The 22,050-nt window shown below is 40.1% G+C and overlaps 1 protein-coding gene across 4 annotated transcripts in view; it reads right to left on the reverse strand.

The window, feature by feature from the left end:
• Astn2 (astrotactin 2) overlaps positions 1 to 22,050 on the reverse strand; it is a 995,804-nt gene that overhangs the window by 524,902 nt on the left and 448,852 nt on the right. For 3 of the 4 annotated variants that reach the window (XM_060381206.1, XM_060381208.1, XM_060381205.1), the window contains 3 exons: positions 15,831 to 15,915; positions 14,052 to 14,126; positions 13,157 to 13,294 (listed from right to left, as the gene is read on the reverse strand). In XM_060381206.1, coding sequence (XP_060237189.1) covers positions 13,157 to 13,294; positions 14,052 to 14,126; positions 15,831 to 15,915 — 298 coding nt within the window. The remainder of the gene's footprint in view (positions 1 to 13,156; positions 13,295 to 14,051; positions 14,127 to 15,830; positions 15,916 to 22,050) is intronic. The other variant, XM_060381207.1, reaches the window with a different exon arrangement.

The raw sequence follows: 22,050 nt of genomic DNA on the forward strand, positions 1-22,050 counted from the left end.
ATTGAATCTGTAGATTGCTTTTGGCAGTATGGCCATTTTCACAATGTTAATCCTACCAATCCATGAGCACGGGAGATCTTTCCATCTTCTGATATCTTCTTCGATTTCTTTCTTCAGAGACTTGAAGTTTTTCTCAAACAGGTCTTTCACTTGCTTGGTTAGAGTCACACCAAGGTACTTTATGCTATTAGTGGCTATTGTGAAGGGTGTTGTTTCCCTAATTTCTTTCTCAGCCTTTTTGTCTTTGGTATATAGGAGGGCTTCTGATTTTTTTGAGTTGATTTTGTATCCTGCCACTTTGCTGAAAGTGTTTATCAGCTGAAGGAGTTCTCTGGTTGAATTTTTGGGGTCGCTCATGTATACTATCATATCATCTGCAAATAGTGACACTTTGACCTCTTCCTTTCCGATTTGTATCCCCTTGATCTCCTTTAGTTGTCTTATTGCTCTGGCTAGGACTTCAAGTACTATGTTGAAGAGATATGGGGACAATGGACAGCCTTGTCTTGTCCCTGATTTCAGTGGGATTGATTTAAGTTTCTCTCCATTGAGTTTGATGTTAGCTATAGGCTTGCTATATATTGCCTTTACTATGTTTAGGTATGTGCCTTGTATCCCTGATCTCTCCAAGACTTTAAACATGAATGGGTGTTGGACTTCGTCAAATGCTTTTTCGGCGTCTAAGGAGATGATCATGTGGTTTTTCTCCTTCAGTTTGTTTATGTGGTGGATTACATTGATGGATTTCCGTATGTTGAACCACCCTTGCATGCCTGGGATGAAGCCTACTTGGTCATGGTGGATGATATCTTTGATGTGTTCTTGGATTCGGTTTGCAAGTATTTTATTAAGTATTTTTGCGTCAATGTTCATAAGAGAGATAGGCCTAAAGTTCTCTTTTTTTGTTGGGTCTTTGTGTGGTTTAGGTATTAAGGTGACTGTGGCTTCATAGAATGAGTTTGGTAGTGTTCCTTCTGTTTCTATTTTGTGGAATAGCTTGAGGAGAATTGGAGTTAGCACTTCTTTGAAGGTCTTGTAGAATTCTGTGCTGAAGCCATCTGGTCCAGGGCTTTTTTTGGAGGGGAGACTGTTAATAACTGCTTCGATTTCCTTGGGAGATATAGGGCTATTCAGTCTTTCTACCTGATCTTGACTTAGTTTTGGTAGATGGAATCTTTCAAGAAAATTATCCATTTCATTCAGATTCTCAAAATTATCCATTTCATTCAGATTATGACTACAGTAAAGAGTTGCTCCTGTAAACTTGGCACCATTGATCTGAAGTCAGGTGGAGGGGAGAAATTGTCTCTTCCCTCTGTGGGTTTAAGATTGTATACACATACCTGTGACATACTAGAATAGTGTTTGAGAATCCTTTCATGTGAGTAGTTTCTGTCCTAGAATTAATTTTTAAAACAGATGATAGTGATTGCTTTAGAAAGAATATAAGAAGCACTTACACAGGAAGCTTCTGCCAGAAATTTATCTCAGCAAATGTATTATCACCAAGATGAGATTTTGCTAAATATGTCCCCCAGGATAACTAATCAATTAAAAAAAACTTTGGATAATTCTACTGTTAATTCATCTTTATCATGTCTTTTCTTTTTGTCTCAGTAACCCATAATCTCTCTTCATTTGACAGGGGAACAACATCATAAGGTTAGAGAATAGAGAATTAGAAGCACCCATTTTAGTCTTAGAAATCTCCCCAATGTCAGGCATGAGGCAGTGCCTACCTATTTACCAGAATTGGCATGTGGAAGTCTGATATCTACCATCGCTGATTTAGTTTAGCATTGTCCAACGTAACATATACTGGTAAACAGAAGACTAAGAAGAGTTTGGGTGAAATAGGGTGGACTGGCTGTGTCCTTGGTCCTTCCTTTGCTGATATCTGTAATTTGTGGTCCTGTCACCTAATGATGGATAACTAAGCCAAGGAACTCTTCTAACACACATTCCTTTCCTGGAATTCTACAAAATCCACCTCACAGAAGAAAAGCATTACTTCTTCACAACAATAAGGACATACATTTAATGACACATAAATATTGTCACCACTCCCCTGCAAGATGGAAGACAGCAGGAAGAGAAAGGAATAAATGTATAATATGAGAGAATAAAACCATCATAATAAAAAAATAAAGGACAGAATCTTAGTATGTAATTCTCTTAATCTTCATCTCATCTTCAGTGTGAGTTTATTTTCCACCTTTCCCAGGACAGCTTTCAATGTAAGTCTTGTTGAAGTCATCTAATCCAAGTTGTTTTTCCTTGAAACTAAAACCATTTTGAGTTATACCAAGTAGAAAATGCTCCGTAGGGAGGGAAGTCCTACAGCGTGATAGATGGAGCATGGGGCAGAAGTCTTCACTACATTTCCAATGCTCTCCCTCACCAACTGCTCTGGTTAAGCCCCTAGAATGTCAGCTGCCTTATCTGAAATAAAAGACTAAAAGCAGGCTTGCAGCCTGGGAGACGGCTCAGTTAAGAAAGTGCTTGCCACGCAAGCAAGATGAACTGAGTAAGGTATCTAGCATACACATAACACAAACCTAGCAACAAAAACCGTGTGCAGCAGCACATGCTTTTAATCCCAGTGAATGGGATGTGGAGCCAGGAGGATCCCTAAGGCTCACTCATCAGCCAGTCTGGATGGGTCAGTAAGCTACAGGTTCAGTAAGATACCGATTCCCAAAAAATAAGATGGAGAGTAACCAACATCTGACATTGATCTCCTTTTTCCATTTATGCATTCACAGGCAATGAATAAATAGGCTTGGCATTAGGCAATGACTATAAGCATCCATCAAATCCTAACTACCAGCCCAGTGTACTACCCCAAATCATACTTTCACATCGGTCTTTCTTTTTAATCTGAAGATGTGGAACCTTGCAGCAGCATGGCAAGTCCCATTTAAAAAGTATTTAACTTCTAATGCAGATATAACAAGTCATTTCTCAGTTTCACTGTAGCTGCAAAGCCGTCTATAATTCAACATCAAATATTTATTATTACATTTATTAAAATTTTAATAATTTAGCATTTCCTGTATGTAAGATGGAAGCTTAGCTAACTGGTTCCCCTTTATCCAACCTGGGTCAATTCAATATTTATATTCTAAAGTCTCCATTTGAGTTTCATTTAGCAGAGGCTGTGTCTTGAGCCCTCCACCTGGGCTGCCCATTGGTGCATAGCACAGCTTCCCCTGTGGCAAAGACTAACAGAAATCCCATGCTGCACAGTGTTTGAAGAGATTTACAGAGCCTGGGCAGAAACTCATCCTAATAGACTTCACTTTTATTATGATCGCTAAACTAAAATGGGAAAAATATATGTGTCTCCAGGCTCACTGGCTGAATGACAGGCAGAGGGAAAGGAGCAGAGGAAAAGAGAGAGTCAATCCACATGGCGGCGAGTGTGGCAGGTCTGTACACCCGTGCTTGTCAGATGGGCTTTACCTTCCCAACCGAGGAGGAACCTGTGGCACATTTCACAAAACAAGCTGACTGTCAAAGGACTCCTAATCTACCTACAATCTCTTTCCCATTTGTACTTCATTTTACATTTGCAGAAAGGATACATGCCTTTCAGTTAGACAGACAGCACAAGGAATTGAGTTTGGTCCTTCAGTACAAAAACAAAAGCAAAAATTCAAATATTAAAGCAAACTAAAAGCAAAAAGCAAAGCACCAGGCATAATGGTGAGTGTATATTCACGGGCCCATTGTTCATTGTCCAGCCAGCTTTACCTTCTCACTGATCACTAGGCTACTGAAAGACTGTGTCTCAAAGCAGGGTTGTGGCTTCTGAAGAATGGCGCTCCATGTTGTTCTCTAACATACACACACACACACACACACACACACACACACACACGTGCATTCACATCTCCACACATGTGTGCCTTGCATACACACAAGCATACATGCACACAACACACACACACACACACACACACACATTTTTATATATATATAAAACTTAAAAATGAAAAATTTTAAGAAATAACACTTGTACTCAGTAACCAAATGGTCAGTAAAGACCAAGATGGAAAGCCAGTAGCCCCTACTCCTATCCTACCGAGACTATTTTTATGCATCCACAGCAGCCAGCATGAAGCACTAGACTAACAGCCTCAGTTCAAATACTGACTTACTATTCAAGTACTGCTGTGTAGAGAACTTATGTCACTGGTTTCTCCACCTGGAAATAAGCAGTAACTATACCACTAGCAGGAAGGACTCAGAATTCATACTTGTGAAGGGTCTAGACAGATGAAGGCAGAGGGAGCTGCCTTCAACTAAGAAATGAAACATGTTGCTTACATCTCAGGGACATCCGAGGATGTGACTGTGATTATTACTCCCATTTATAGATAAGAAACTGAGGCTAACAAGACTTCAATAATTTGGCTGTGGCAAGCTTGTGGTAGAGCTGGAATCTGAACCTATGCAGTTTCCACAAAGGCTTGTTCTATTCACTTTGCTTAATACTCTAATCTCGGGGTTTTAAACCCGTAAGTGGGTTGTTTGTTAAAACTCTCTTGCCTTTTGGGAAAGGAATGTTTGTGGAACTGATAAGGAATGGGTAAGTAGTGGGAGGAATCTGACAGCTTGAGATTCTATTTCAGGGGTCAAGAACCCTCTCCTCCAAAATCAGCCTCACACCAGAAACAGAAATAAGACTTCTAACTTGTCTACAAATTTATACTTGTAAATAAAACAAGGCGTTACATATGCTGATAGGAGAGAGAAGACATGAACAGTCTGACCCAGTAATGGACCCTGACGTGACAATACCAACCTGCTAGGGAAGCTGTACCCACTGATGGCGTATGGGTTCAACGGGGAACCAGCCACTTTCCGAGGGCATTTGAGACAGGCCAGAGAATGGACTTCATGTTATAATCCTGGTCAAATGCCCGGGTGGGAAGTCCCGAACTCTGGGATGGTCACTCATTGTGGCGGTTTGGCCACGCTGTCAAGCTTCTGTCTACACGTCACTGTCCATACCCGTAGATTTGCGCTGCTGCACTCTACCTTGTCAGATAATTTTTTCTTTTGCAGTGTGTACTGACTTACACAAGGTTTTGTAGCTGTGTAAAGTGCTGAGAGTCCATGACTCTGAGTGCTCAGGAATAGATGGGTCATCCGTATCTCTCTCTCCCCACCAAGGATCAGGGAACCGGTGTTCAGGGGACATTATGGAAGAGAGGGAGAGAGAATGTAAGAGCCAAAGACTGAGGAGAGAAGCCATGAAATGATCTCTTCTGAACATCTCATACCAGTTGATTTTTTCAGCATGGATGGAGGGGTTCAGTCTGAGGCTCTGCCCACAGCTTAGGCATCACTGCCTTTGGATTGCTGCTGAGGGAGGAAAAGTCATCTTATTTGGGGGTGTGGTCTCTTGCATGGTACTCCTGGCAGCTCCTTCTTATTAATATATAATAAATGTATAATAACTCCTGTGCTATTGATTATATAAGAGCAAGGACATGAAGATGAGGAGTCAAGCTAGAGCAGTGATTCTCAACTTTCCTAATGCTGTGACCCATAATATAGTTTCTCATGTTGTGGTGACCCCTCCTAATCCATAAAACTACTATTTTTTGTTACTTCATAACCATAAATTTGCTACTGTTACGGATCCTAGTGTAAACATCTGTGTTTTCTGGTGGTCTTAGGCAACAGCTGTGAAAAGGCCATTTGATCCCCAAAGGGGTTGTGACACACAGGTTGAGTGCCACTGTGCTAGGGTGTCCTGAAGGGAGCTAGAAGTTAGTGGGTGGATATTGTCAAAACGCACTGTACAATGTGTGAACCCTTCAAAGGGTAAGTTAAAAAATCAACGAAAAGAAGGAAAGCATACTGCCAACTGTGTTTCCTTCCAATAAAAGAGAGGGATTGTGACTACCAAGTGATATTAGCCCCTTCCTGTATCCATCCATATCCTATGTAATGTATCAACTTGTAGGGTCCCGCTCTGACCTATGACATACTTTGATGTCCTTGCCTCCAAAGATTCCTTTTCAATCATTATGATCAACTGTTTTAGTTAGTATACAAAGAAATTGGCTTCATTGTGCTATTTTAATTTGCACTATCATTTAGCTTGCTCATATTTACCCCAGAACCTTTCCCAGTTCTTCATCAAAACAATATGATCCAAAGAAAAGAAGCAGAATTCTTCTTTGTGTGTGGTTTCTGTACCATGAACTACATGTTTTCAATTTCTATACCGTTCTGTGTGGTTGTTTCCTTCTTCAGTAGAGCTGCTACTACTTCTAAAATTTCCCAGCATGTCAGGGTGAAGCAGGATTGTTATTGCTGTAGAGGAGAGGCCCAATTAGGAAGATTACAAACTTGCAGTTATCCTGGGTTACAAAGCAAAGTGCTATTTAAAATAAAAGATACATAGATGATAGATGGCTGGCTGGTATAGATAGATAGATAGATAGATAGATAGATAGATAGATAGATAGATAGATAGATAGATGATAAATAGAGTGATAGATATAGATGATAAATAGATAGAGTGATAGATATAGATGATAAGTAGGTTATATACATACATAGATATGTACATACATAAATACCCACATACATAGACAGGTAAACATTTGTCTTACTAAACACCAATTGCATGTACTGTGACATGCATGTCCCTCCACATACGTCATGTACCCTAGCAATCACCATAAAAGCTTCTATAAAAGAAGCATACTAGCATCTACCTTCTGGGTTTTCCCTTTAGAGTTCAGAATGGGAAACTGATTTGATCTGGGCTGTGGACTCAGAACTCACATCCATCTCTATTTCATTCCAGAGACGGAGCCCTCTTCACCCTGCCTTCCCTTGCTAGTCTTCACAATTTTTGAGTTAGCACTGTCTAGCAGAAAGGCTAGCACCCAGTATGTCATGTTGAAGTATTCGCCTTAGCAAGAAAGGCTCACATTTGCAGGATATATTTCATGACTAAAGGCAGTGATGCTAGTCCACATCTTGGAAAAGAGAGAGAAGGGGAAAAAAATAACATGAGTGTTTTGTTTCTAACATTCTGCAGAGTCTTTGTCATGCATCCCTTTCTGCTCTGATGCAGCCAAACTGAAAAGAAAACTCACGGCCAGGGCTTGGGACTTTGTTCGTGGGTGTAAACCTGCGGTGCTTTCTTGTCCTACATTCGCACTCTGTGTGCTCTGCGGTGCTCCTGGGGACTCACTACTTGGGGTCTCTAGCATTTTGGTTTAAGAGAGTGGGCCTGTGATTCAGGACAAGATAAAGCAATCTGATCATCTTCAAGCACTGATCTGAAGCACTGACCACCATCCCTTGGTTGGCAAAACAGAAGCATCATAGGCTACAGACCAGAAGCATGTGCTCAAAGGGACCAGGTTTCCAGGATTCAGACCCTGATTTTGGTGTTTGCTGGCTGTGGCCTAAGGCAAGTGACATGACTTATTTGAGTTGCATGGGCTGTTGTTAGGGCCACACCGTCAGGCATACTGAGCTGCTGAGAAGATGTGTCTGTACTCTGGCACTATGTCTCAGGTTATAAGGCTGGATTTGAGCACAAGAACCGGAAAGAAGTCAATCTAGAGGAACCCAGGAAAGAAGGGCGAAAAGAGATCGGAAAAATGCATGGAACATTTGGGAATATAGTAACCTACTGTACCAAGAGTAAAGGCTACCTGAGGGTGCCCAAGCTCTCACACACTTTATTTTCTAGCTAAGCAGTTAACTCTGTTCTTTGTTTCATTTCCTAGGACACCTGGACTCAAACGTCAGTGAGTATCTGAATCTTGCAAGAACATGTTCCATTAAACTTTGGGGCTAATTTCTAGAATATTGGATCAGTAGGTGGCATCTGTTTCCTGTGATTGCTATGGAACACACACACACACATAACGGGTGGCTTGATTGATAATCAAAAGTCTTAAGTCTTACTGGGTTGAGAACAACATCACTCTTCTAGTAGACCTGGTGTATGTGCATGTGTGAGTGTGTGCTTGTATGAATGAATGTGTGTGTGTGTCTGATCTTGACGTTACATTTCTAGCTTCTCCTTGCTATTTGCTCTCTTCAGCTGTTGACTGTAACACACCAACATCTTACTCCTCCACATTGTCTCTTCTATATGTGTCAAATACCCCTCTGCTTCTCTTGTATGAAAGCATTTGCTATGGTGTTCTCCACTCATATCCATAAGCCAGAAAAAAAAAACAGTCTATGTTAAAGAGTCTTAATAAATTTATAAAAAGTGCTTTTTAATTATTATTTGTTACAGTTTATTCACTGTGTATCCAGACTGTGGCCCTTCCTTTATCCCTTCCCAATCCCACCCTCCTTCTCACTTCTCCTCCTATGCCTCTCCCCTAGTCCACTGATAGAGGAGGTCCTCTGCCCCTTCCCCCGACCCTTCAGATTTTTCTATCTCCCCCTTGTTTCATAAGATTCCCTGCACTCTGCCCAAAGTTTGGCTATGAGTCTCAGCATCTGCTTGAATACCCTGCTGGGTAGAATTTTTCAGAGGCCCTCTGTGATAGGCTCCTGTCCTGTTTCCTGTCTCATAGCCAAACTTTGGGCAGAGTGCCGGGAATCTTATAAAAAGCTTTTTAAAAGAACAAATACTGTTTACAAGGGTTAAACATTAGCGCCTCATACCTTGGGTATCACTGTCAATCTACCAGAGATGCAATGTAATAATCTGCATTTCTAATAGGTTTCCAGGTAATCTCAGACCAGTGATTGACCAAGTGGCCCCTTGCATACTTGGTTCAGAGATTTGCATGTCCATAGAAACCCCATTTTAATCTCTACATGAGTCTGGCCATATCTAGCATTGTTTTAGTTTTGTTTTGCTTTTTGTTTTTTTCTGTCTGGAAATTCCCCCCCCCTTTTTTTTTGAACGCCACAAAGTATGTCTTTTGCTTGTGGCTTTTGTCTCATCTAATGCATTGAGATTCTTGTCTTATATTTTATATCTCTGCTCCACATAATAGGTGTTCAATAAATTCTCAGGGCTTGGAATTGAAAGGGGCAAAAGAACAAGAAGAAATTCTTAATTCTATTCAGAAAGAACTCAATGTGAAAACGATCACCAAGTGTGCAGTGTTAGCTTGCATTCTGATATCCCATTATTCTTTCAACATTGTTCAGGAATTAACAGCACTTCACTATTTCATTTTCATTGATTGAGATCATAGGAAAATCACTGAGGAGCTCCAAACGCTGCACTTTGTGGATGATTATTATTCTAAATACAATAGCTATTCTCACATTTCTCTTATAAGAGGATTCAGCTCCAGGCAAAATTGTGAAGAAGGCCCAGTGTGCAGCAAAAAAACATTGCTTGCCATGCTTCCTTCTCCACAAGGAACTTTTATTTTCTTTCTCAAGTCAGTCTCTTGTTCCACACTCCTTGCTAAGCCATGGAACCCCTGAAAGCAGAGGTGAGCCTTATTCATGTCATAACCCTATGGTGCTTGTCACAGTGCCTGGCACACAAGAGGCACCAGGTACAGGCTTTTTTTTTTTTTCCTTCTTCTTCTCCTTCTTAAGAACTGAAAGGAATTCATATGAAATTTAGCTTCCCCATCTTTGTAGCTGGCATCATTAGTGTCTCTAGTACTGAAACTCTCATTCCCAACAGCTTTGTGCTGGGGAAGGCTAAAGAATAGGAGGCCTCCAGGGAAGAGTTCTCTTTTTTTGCCTTCCCCTTCTGACTTGAAAACTTTCCCTTCCACCTTAGATTCTGCCCAGCCAAGCCTATTTTGCAATCTACACTTAATGCCCAGTGTTTCTTCTGTCTTCTGACAAAAACTTGTTCTTCCTTTTCCACCTCTCCAAACATCCTCTGACTACCCTCACTCTTCATTTATTCAATACAGATACCTACTCCCACAAAGCCACATGCCTGGCAAACCCAGGAGACTGCACATACTCACTTAAATTCAGCCCAAAATCTTATGACGCAAAGATTAGTGCAGCCTCAACACTAAGACACTGTTGATTTTAAAATATATCCTCACTTGGATCCACCATTTTGCAAGGAAAAGAGAATAGAATGAAAAAGACAAAGAGGAGAAAATTCATTATGCTACCATAACGAGCATAAGTAATGTCTCTAGAGAGCTAACTGTTGTCAAGTTCAGCACTTTCTTAGACTATATCTTTTGTCCTTTATTGTGCAATATAAAAACAAAACAACAACAACAACAAAAGGGAAAAAATTCTTCTGTCTCCAATGTCCTCAAGGGTAAACATAACTGCAGAAAATCTCAAATGCAAGAATGCAATGGAATGAAAGTATGACCTGGGGTGTTCAATGGGGTGGCTAGGTTTGTAACTTTAAACATTGACCTGTATGCTTAAGTAAAATAAAAGATTCTCCTGGAAATTGTGTGCTTTGATGAATGTTCAGGAAAAGAGCTTATGAAAGCACTGCTAAGATGGAAATACCAAACTTCATCAGCACCAAGCCCTCCAACCGTCCCTTAGCCATTAACCCTCTATCACCCAAAGTGACACAAAGGCTTTTAAGAAGTATTAAACCCAATAGTATAAATCATTCCAAAAGCATATATATTCTCTTGTGTCTGGATTCTGTAATTCAGTACGATTATATGCAAAAATCACAGTTTCTGTTACACACATACAGTGGTGAAATCAATGAGTTAGACACCTGCATATTCAGAATGAATAGACACTGCTTGACAGATTTCCACGGTGGTCAAGCTAAGTTACACTTCCCTGATAACTATAAACACTTTTAGTTGCTTCTTATGCTGACCATATAATTCTAGTTGTATTAAATTTAGCAATCATGTATGTCACAGCTGCTGGACTCTGGTTTTGAGAGGTCCCATACTTCCCTCAAAATTTGTCACAGGTTTGTAAACCCAGAGGGACTTGCAATGGACCTTCAAATCACTCCCAGTCTTACTGTAATGCACCCTTCTGCCTCCCCTTGGCTTCAATTGCCACAGTCTTCCTTCTAATCTTGTTTGCTAAGATTCCATGTCAGTGATATTGACTATCTATAATTCTGATCTATTATTTATTAATTTCCAGCCTGTTTCCCTACTGGAATTTTTTAATTATTTCAATGCTCATGATATGCTTGCCTGGACAATGCCACGTCAAACAATGTTCATTAATGTAGCCTGGAAAACTCTACCAATTTAGTACCGATCACTTCACATGAAAGACTATAATATTTACCCACTCTTGCTGATTAAAGGCCAAAACTTGACTCATAATTTCCTAATAAGAACACAATCTAGGTCTTACTTTTGTATTTTGTCTGCCTGCTTAATATTTATAAATAAAATGACAATAACAGCATAGCTACATAAGATGACGATACAAAGGTAAAATGAAATAACATCAGTGAAGATTCTACTACACAGGGTACCATCAGTGGGCATGTGATACCATTCTTACACATATGCAATTTTAATTTTACAGATAAACAAATGGGAACGTAGAAATTTAGACATGGCTGCATCATGTCACTCACACATGTTGGAAATGGCGTGCTCAGCCAGCCCTTGCCGATCCACAGCGAATGATCATTAGTGACATGTGCATCTTCACTAAAACCCCAAGAACAATGTCAACTACATAGAAGTCTATGAAAAACAAGCAGGAAGTCCTTCACAGGATTTCAGCTGAGGGCATTAGAGCTCTTTGAGAGTGGTTTTATTTGATGGACTGGGTTCTACCTTTGCAATATACAAGGCCCAGAAACTTTAACAAGCTTTCCTCAAACACCATCTACTCCAATTCTAGATTTAAAAATAATGAAAATGATGGAAACCTTGATGAATCAGTTTATATGTACAAAATACATTTTTGTTCTTTAGTTTTTAATAACTTGCTGCATCACTTTACAAATGCTATACATTTACTATCTTTTTTTAAATTTCTTTAGAAATTTTTAATTATATGTACATATGTTTGGCATATGCACAGGAGTGCAGGTGCCTCTGAAGTCCACAGAGCATGTTGGATTCCTCTGAATTTGTAGTTAGAGGCAGTTATCTGTGAACCACCTAATGTGGGTGTTTGGAACTGAACTTCTGTCCCCTGGAAGAACAGCAAACATTTAAAACTGCTGAGGCATCTCTTCAGCCCCTGACATTATATCATTTTTCAAAAACACCACGGCTGTAAAAATATTCATAGCCTGGAAAAGCATGTCATTTCCATCCTTCCACGTGAAATGTGGCAGGTACAAACTGCTGCTCCTCAAGGATTTCTCAGAAGACAGCATGTTCATGTTGACAACATTTCAGTTCATAATGAACCTGTGACAGTTGTTGAGTGGAAGCGTAATAGTCACAGGTAGTCATCAGGGCCAGGTTTTAATTTTTGTTCACAAATCTGTAAGCTGTATGCAAGATGCTTTCATTATTAAGACTAGAGTTCATTTATAGTGACATTATAATTTCTAGGTTTTCTTTGAGCAAATTGGAGGCAGTATCTACCTACTAGAAAAATTCCAGACTTGTACTGGGATCAGTCTTGGACCAATTTAATGAAAGCAACAAACATTTAGTAAATGTCCAATATGTACTAAGAACTAGAAGTGACAAAGTTAAGTAAGTTGTTTTCTTTGACCTTGAGAAGTACAGCACTTAGTGGGACAGCATAACACATAAGCCACTAGTCAGAAGAAAGCAGAATAAGTGTACAAGGAAGTTGATTGTGAGATACAAGTCGTGAAAGGAGAGATACAGTCACATAAATTTCATAAGTGAAGATCAAAAAGTTTGACATGTTGGGAGTTCAGATCTTTTCCAGAAAAGTCATCCTCATAATAGAAGACATCCCATCCTTCCAGCTTATCCTAATATACTTCTAATTAATGATGGTTATATGATAACCATGTATATCTTGTATTTGGTAGTTTTTCATAAAATTACAGGACAGCAATGGTTGTAGAATGTAAGCCAGTGCTGTGCAACAATGGTGGGAGATTCTAGGATTTAAGAACACATGGATTTGATAACTATTCTTTACATCTTCCAGGTATCTCTCAACATTGCTGAACTTTATCCTCCACAAGAGTGCCTGTGATCCTGAAACGGAAGGACTTCCACAGGTCCAAAAAGTCTTCTACACAAGGTCTTAAAGATGATTTCCCTACCTGACATCAGCAGGGTCTTCTGTGACGAGCACATCGGTCTTGCAGCTGGCCAGGGGGTTGATGGACAGCTCCACCGGTGGAACCACAAAGCTTTTGCTGACCGGAAGCCAGAGGCCTTGGCCCAAGCTGAAAGTAGACCTGCAATGTAAGAGTTTCCATTGGGGAACTCCCCGGGAAGCAAAGAGTAACAGAAAAAGGGGGCCCTCTTCCCCTCCCTTATAGGGCATTTTCTCATTTTTTTCCACCCAACTTGAGTTATCTATGTTCCCCAAAGCACAATCATAGCCAGATTTACACATACTGGAGTGTCTGATGCTTAAGTGTATTCATTATTGAGCCCTCACATTGCTTTATGCTGCTTGCTGTCTTTGCATGAGTGATTAGTAGGCACTGTGAAGACAGGGACTAAAGCGGCTCTGACTTCCTGATGTCTTGATGCCAAGCAGGAGTTTCATACAAAGTGAGAATGAGCAATCTGCATAGAGGGTGAGAGCATGGACTCAGAATCAGCTCAGACCAACATCTCATCCCCTGTTCTGCCACTCAATTCACTGCGAGCTTTTATCTGCTTAAATATTGAAGTTTTACACAGAATTTTAGAGAAGTAGCAGAAGTAACAGGAAGAGAAGTCCAGGGTTGTAGAATATTTTTAAATGGGTAGACTAAATAATCAGTAATGTCTTCTCTAAGTACTTGTGTCTTATAAGCCTGGAAGCCAGAGTGACGGGAATCAGATTCCCATAGCAACCCGGTCATGATGCAGCATCAGTTCCAGTGAGAGCTCTTTTATATTCAGTGAGGCTCTGGATCAACACTCTAATACTGCACAAACACACCTTCTGTCTAACCTCTCTCCTTCCCCCAGTATCATATCCCAATATGACTGTCAACTCACCTGAGAATCTTTTCAGGGGCTTGCTCTCCTGTCACCAGATCATAGCCCCTCTCAAGTGTTGTGTAAGGCCAAGGTCTGAGGACATGACACATGAAAAGGAAGGCAAGAAGACATGAAATTAGTGTGAAGCAAGTAGGAGTCATATTGTTTAACAAGGTAAATGATCACATTTCATGGAAGTAATTGCTGGACATGACTTTCTACATTTTAAAGAAATGTCTTCACTTTACAGAAAGACTTAATACTTTTATTAAGTTCACTGGTCCATTTCTGAGTTCATGTTCAAAAATCCAATTCTTCCTTAGCATTCTTTATTGATTATTTCCTGTTTGGGTGTCTGAGTAAATTGTCAGCGCCTATTCTCTAGAAGCGTCATAAATCATGCACCACTAGTCCTGAAGTGATCCAGCAGAAAGTGGGCTCAGTTTGATAAGGAAAACAGGGCCTATTTAAAAACAAAACAAAGGTTTTGCTTTTCAGTGGGCTGTTCACAAAGAGATGTGTGTGTGTGTGTGTGTGTGTGTATGCGCGCGCGCAGTGTTTTGATTTATATTTAAAATAGTATTTTATTAGTTACTGGAGAGTCTCGTATGATGTATCTTTTTTTTTCTTTTTTTTTTCAATGCAGTTTATTCAGGAACCTTGAACAATCATCTGACCCTGGGGAAAGCCAGCCCACAGCTTAAATAGCCTCTGGGTAGCCAACCCAGGCATGCCACGTGGGCAATGCAGATAGGTCCACATATATGGAAGCAAGCCAGATCCTCAGCCTTAGCCAAATGTGGAATTGTTCGTGACAGAGAGCACTCACCATCGGGAAGGTGGAAGGCGGAAACCAGCTCCATCTTTAAGGCACAGCATTCCGCAGCTCTCTACAGTTCCCCCTTTTTGTTTTAGACACATCAGGCAAGAGTAGAGGTCTGATCTCTGATATTAGAAATAAATTGGGACTTTGTACCAATGTTCATTTAGGTGTCATCCACCCAAAGAGCATCAGACCCGTCCAATACCTTTTTCTCAGAGGTGGGACCTGGGGCATCAACCCGCATGCAATCAGACATGCTCTTCTCTGGGTCCAAAGCGGCTGACCCTGAGTGCAGTGCTTAGCCTCGCATCCTGAGCGTAACATTTTAGCTTTTTATGGTATCCAACCATGCTTGGGGCGAATGTCCTGCTTCAATGGCTGTAAAGGCCTGAATGATCATGGCTGCATCACACTGTTGTGAGACTCTAATCTTGCATATATACCACAGGCATATCTTGATATTCATCTTATCTCCACTCTCACCTCCCCGCCCTCCCACCTCCATGTTCTCTCTTTGTCTCCATTTTTAAAAACTCAAGTTCAATTTGTGTTGGTGAAATACTCTTGGTTATGGGTCCTGCCTGGAGAGTGACTGACCTACCAAGGGTTATGTCTTTTAAGAAAACTACCAGAAGCTTTCACAATGCTAACATCCCCTACGTTATGGGTGGGACTTCCCTTCTCCCCAGTCAATGCTGAGATTTTATCTTGCTTGAGCTTGCTCAGGTTTTCTGCATGCTATCACAACTCCTGTGAATTCATATGTGCATCTCCTGTCTGCAAAATACCTATTTGCTTGTCACACACCACCTCTGGTTCTTACAATCTTTCTAGTCCCTCTTCGGAAGCCTTTGGGGAGAGGTTAATAAGATTTCCCATTTAGGGATGAGCACTCTTCAGTCCCTGCAGACTCTAGGCCAAGTGATAAATGAATGGGTACTTTCCTCCTGGCCCCAAGGCCCCATGTCACTCACCCTTCACTTTGCCCCCAGTCACTGCGGACACACAAATGTCTGTGAACTGGGTCAGGGGCGTAGCCTTCATGACAACTGCACTCCCCTGTAAGCAAAAAGAAATAAGTTTTGTGATACATTGCCTCTATACATATGCTGTTTCTTGGTTCCCCTTGTTTCCCTGGAAAAGTAATCAATTTGCCAGTTTTGAAAAGGACTCATGAAAAAAGGGTGTTAGAGCCACTGATGGCTGTGGTTAACCCAGAGTTTATGCATTTGTTCAGTTTGTTCATTCAACCACTCATCCATCCATACAAAACACTGTGAGCACATTCAATCAAGCTCTCAGCCAGAGACACAAAGGTAGGAGGTATGACTCTGTGGTTAATGGGGCTCAGTTTGATAAGGAAAACAAGGCCTATTTAAAAACAAAACAAATATATATATGTATATATTTATTATATACAGATATTTATATATTGATATATATGTATATAGCATGATAGTATATATGTATTATGCAAATATAAGAAGAAAATTAAATATTTTCCAACAGAATGATCCAGTCTTACCCATCCACACATAAAATATGTTAAATATCAAATCCTTCAAGAAACTTTTGATTTCTTCTTTTGGAAAAGGTGTTTTGCCTACAGTTTACTTCTTTTATGCTTGTGTATTTACCCCTCCCCTGATGTCTCCTTTTTATTCTTTTTCTTCTGCTCTGGTCTTGTGCTTTATCTCTTGTTCACGTACTTTCTTGTATCTAGCTGTCCATTGCTGTGCCCCTATGTTTTCTTCCTTGGCCCTGTGTGTGTAAGGCTTCAAGAATGCCTCCTGCTAGTCCACACTGTGAACTTTCTCCTCCTGCTGGCATTCCTGCTCTATTTACAAACTGCAGAATTTTACAGCAGTTTTCAGAATGTTCCACTAGATATTTTTGATAACTGCTCAGTGCATTTCTGAAGGTGTGAAGTTTTAAAGTTAAATCGTTATTTTCTACAAAAGGTATATTTGTAATATGTTGACAGATGCTGCACCAAAAATATATTCTATAAAAAATTAATTTAGGGAATACAGCACTCTCAGTGGAGTGATTCTCCAAGGGATGATACACATTATTTTTCCCAAACTTTATTTTGAGAAATTTGAATGGCTGGGGCTGAAGCTCTCTGGTAGAGCATTTGTCTGAGGTTTTATCACAGTACTCACACTGGAAAAAACAAAACAAACAAACAAACAAACAAACAACTCCCACAGTTTTGGTGGTCTAACAATGTAAGGAATCACCACTCTGTGAAACTTGTTTAGAAACTGCCCTGGCTTAGCCTGCAGCCTAGGAGAGAGTCAGGGCCAGTATTCAACAATATGAGCCCAAGGAACAATTTACTATCAGCTGGGTTTGACAAACTCCCTGGCTCGCTGTCTGATTGCTTTCATTCCCATCTTTTGGTGAATCATGTAGGTTTTAGTAAGCCTGTCCTAAACTTTTCACAACATGGTGAGAGGTATGTATTATTTAACATGAAAGATTTAAGGACTTTTCAATTTTGGTCTTTAATTTTTCTTAGCATTTCACTTTTTGGCTCTCTTTAAAAATTAAGGAAAGAACATGATAGAAACTCGGAAGTCACATTCTAGAGTTGAAGATACTAGCAGGAGTCCACATATCAATTCAGGTGTCTAGGTATATTTATTTCAATCTGGCCTCTAGAAAAACAAAGCATCTTGTAATCTTTGTTTCATTAAAGAGGACTCTGAGCCTCCAAGTAAATATACTAACAAGCTCAATCTTTTTGAAATATGAACTGTGAAGTAAGTCTTTAATTTTTTTACATATATTTATTTATTTGTGGAGGTCACAGGAAAAACTGCATGAATTAATCAATTTTGCTTTTTCTACTATGAAGGTTTGGAGTATCAAAATCATGTTGTCATGGCTGGAGGTAAATATGTCTACTGTACATCCTACTAATCATTGTTTTTTTTCAACTTTGTGTAAACAAAGTGAAGACCATGTAAACAAGATTATAGGAAGGAACAGGCTATGAAACTTTCCTCAGAAATACTTGTTTTAAAAAGTTGTATTTTATTCAGTAATCATCCTGATTTCAACAAGGAAACATGAATGTTACACATTTGTCATTCCATAAAACATTCTGAGAGAAACATACAAACCTTTAACTCATTCTATGTATTAGAATGCGTCTTAATCTTTGTGTGGTGGGCACCTTGCAAATGTTTGACAAATAGCTTCGACTTCATAAATATTATTCAAAATGAAATGGTAGTAAGAGGATGTATGAAGTCAGCGGATGGGTCAGGGATACAATCTCAAATATTCAAATGATTGTTGAATGATAGAAGGAGAAACAGAGTAGAGAAATCTACTTTTCCTCTCCTTAGAACATGTGGTAAATTATCAGGGGGCATTCTTCCAGCCTGCAATGTTTTCTGTAAGCTTCCCACCACCATCATGGCTGGGGTGGTCCACTGAGTGGGCGTGCTTTATGTGTGATTTGATAAGCTGCTTCTTGCAGGAGGGAGGGGCAATCAACTCAAATGGCTGAGAGCCTTGAGTTTGGATAGCAGTAATTTACCAGTGGGGGAGGGGTAGGACCTGCTAATGATGTGTTAAAATGCAACAGCCCCTTCATGAAATATTCACCACTTTAAACACATCTAATATTAAAGATTAAAAGTCCTGGGATTTGTCCTCGAGACTCCCAGGACTGATTTATGATCTGCCAAAAGACACAGGCCTCGTGATTCATAATGGGAGAGGTGAAATGGTTACTCTTAGCAAAGCGAAAGGAAGTCATGCTACAGTGAGCAAGGAGAAAGCTCCTTTCGTTTCTCCTAGCCTGTCAGTGATTCTCCAGGAAAGCACACAGTTCATTCACTCCCATATCTTTTGGGGGAGATTTGTGGCAGTGAGAAGTTTGTTAAGTGAAAGGGCACTGCTGTATTTTTCTTTTTATTCTTGGTGTGCTTACTAAACAAGTTTTCCTTAACTGAGAAGGATCATTAATTACTGTCATTCATTACACAACAAATATGTATTTTGCAAATAAGAAGCAGCCACGCTAGGGGCTCCCATAGGGTGCCTAGAGGACAGGAAGTAGGCAGAAGACCATACCCACAGGGCTGGGAGCAGGCAGACAGAGCAGCTTTCAATGTACCCTGTCTACTGTGATTAGGGAAACGGGGATGGTGAGAATCCGCTTTGTTTTATCCCTTTGGTCTCACCTTTCTTATCTATACATTGGGAATGAAATGACAGTGATGCCTCTGTCTCACAGAGCAGATTATGGGAGAGAAGAGTAAAGGCTGCAGCTTAGGCAGATGGCAGTTGATGGTCACCCTATTACTTGTCCTCCTCTTTAGTTTTAAGTCTAAGATGGTCCCTGGTAGTACCCGCATATTCCCTAGGGACACAAGTATTTTCTCTTACATGGACATTTGTTTGTCCAGCTACAAAGTTGAGGGTTGGATTAAATGTCCATCAATTCTGAACACCGAGATTAAGTCATTTGCATTGCCTTTCCAAATCTCTAACCTCTGCTCTTTGGAAAATTTGTTTCAGCCTTGGCTATGATCACTTTTAGTAGTAGGCTGGGAGTCTCTGGCAACATCTCCATCAATGCCATGGCTATTGGCTTTATTGACTCCACTTTCCTATTTTGCTAATTCAGCAAATTCTCTTCTGTCTCCAAGTAAGCATTTTCTTCTTGTCAGATGAAAACCTTTGGCAGCTAGAATCAAGCATTATTAACCCCTTCCCTGGGCAAGTACTTTTTCCCACTGTGCTTCTGTGTGCTAGACTGTCCAAAATAGCTCTACTGCTATGGACACACATTAGCATGTTGATTGTGAAAGTCTGTGCTTCTTTGCATCTATCATCAATGTGAACACTCCTTAAGAGACAGAGTCAAGACATAACCCCTCAACTGCCAGCCTCTTATAAGTGAGTATATACCATTTGGCTGTACACTGGGTGTACTCTGGAAGACCCTAACCAGAACCTCACTTACCTCACACGGGACGATAAACTTAAAGGTTAGCTGACAATACTTTGTCTAATTGGCCAAAATGAATTACAATGAATTACTACACAATCACCCCACCTCTGTCTCCCGTTCTTGGTTTTCCCATGAAAAGACTGCCCTAAGAGCAGGTCGGTGTCACGGTTTGGCTCCTGAGTCCACTGTGTTCCTGGTCATGACCAGTCTTGGGGTATTTGGTCCATAAACCATCAATATGTGACTGAAAAAAAAGACATAACCTCTCCTGTTAGGGCTGCACCCCAGCACCTAGCACACCACCTTATCCACTGGAGCATTTAATAACCAAATGCTAAAGACAATTCACAAGAGAAATAGTCAATTTTTTGTCTATTCCCCACACTAAACTTAAGTTTGTTCTGTTTCTCGTTTGCTTTCGCATTTTTTTTTAATTTCAGGAAGTTTTTATCAAACACCTTGGATCACAATAAAATAGTGACTGATGTAGGACAGGTAACTGACTTACTGAATTAATGGACAGAGGGAAGGAAAGAAGAAAGGAAGAGGGAAGGAAGGAAGGAATTAAAGAAGGAAGGAAGAAGGAAAGAAGGAAGGAAGGGCATGCTAATGAATACATAAATATAATACTCATGAATTCAAGCTGATTTTGTTTAGAATAACAATAAAGACACCTTCCACTCATGATAGGTATTTGTCAGAGAAACAGTCATTGTGAACAAAGCTGAGGAAATGTCCAAAATAGAATCCTATTACTCCTCAGAGCAGAAAACCCCCTTAAAGATGGCTAAGTTCAGACCTTCACACCTTCATTTTCAGAAGAGGAAGCCAAGTTTCAGAAAGAAAAAAAAATAAAGCCAAATTTCCGGACTAGTATCTGGGGGGTAGCCAAGGTTAGAACCAAGGCTCTTTGTCTAACAGAACCACCAGATTTCTTTAGGAGGCTTTGATGGTATAATTATTTAGTGCATGTTGAAATCATTTTAAGGAAACTTTTACCCTTTTTACTCCTCTGACATTTCTGAATTTCCTATAATGAGGATATTACATTCCCAAGCAGGTATTATAAAAAAGGTAAAATGAATTTGAAATATCCTTAAGCATATTAAAAACACACATTTGTAGGTGGTTAATAATGCAAACCTAAAAAATGTTTAATCTCTTCATTAAAGTGCTTCCCATAAGAGAATTCAATTAAGCAAATTTCTATCATGTTCCTCCTTGAACGTAGTACTGTCAGCTACAGATGAGTGGTGTTGGCTTTAAAATATTTACCCTCCTGTCTCTTATGTTCTATTTACCGAGCTCCCACTTTATGTTGCATGCATTCTCTTTTCATAAACTCTGATATAAATCCAACAGAACCTCACTGATTGGGAGCAAACCAGACCCACCTTTATCCAAATCACTTCACATTGAACACTGGTCTTCCATTAATTACATATGACCAATGGCGTGGTGAGGTATTTGGCCTTGGAAAATTCTTGTTCTTGATTCAAATCCTGAATCTGCTACTAGAAGTGGTATAACCAGGTCAAGTTGTTTCTCTTTGTGGCTTTTTCCTTTTATATGGTGAGACTGAGACCAAGTGTCTGCTGGGAATTTCAAGAGATCTACTTTTAAATTCCTTAACATCCTTTTGGCACACTCGCTGTTGCGGAAATTATTAAATGCCCTTAAGTTCTTGTTGTTCCTGAGTAGAAGAGGCCCTTTGGAATCTTGTTTTACTGGAAGGAAAAGGTACTTAGTACAAAGCATGGCTTTGAAATGTCAAAGACATTGTAGTTTTTGCTTGTTTGTTTGTTTTTCTCTTGTTGTTGATTTTTATCCATAAGGTTTGGACATGTCAAAGGAGACAATTCCCATGACTCTTCTCTATATCTTCAGAATCCCTGGTGCCTGTTATCGTCTTTGTCTGCAGCGTCCCTTGTTGGAGGCGGTACACAGTTTCAGAGCATAGGCAGGAGGCTGCTCTGTTGCTTTAAGGAGGATTCTGGGTATGTACAGTCTTTTCCATCAGCTTAGTATTCTGGCTCCCATCCTCCCTCCCTGTCATCCTCTTATGATTCCATTTTCACTTGCTTCCAGCTCAGTCATCACTTATCATCACAGGCCAGGGATGCTGCTTGCTGTTCACTTTCCTATTTACCCACCGTGTTCCTGTTGCTCCCTGGTCTCTCAGAGCACTGAGCATGGCATGGTCTCCTATTATAACTGCA

The sequence above is a fragment of the Meriones unguiculatus genome, chromosome 3 (assembly GCF_030254825.1).
Source record: "Meriones unguiculatus strain TT.TT164.6M chromosome 3, Bangor_MerUng_6.1, whole genome shotgun sequence".
In the NCBI taxonomy this organism is placed as follows: Eukaryota; Metazoa; Chordata; class Mammalia; order Rodentia; family Muridae; genus Meriones; species Meriones unguiculatus.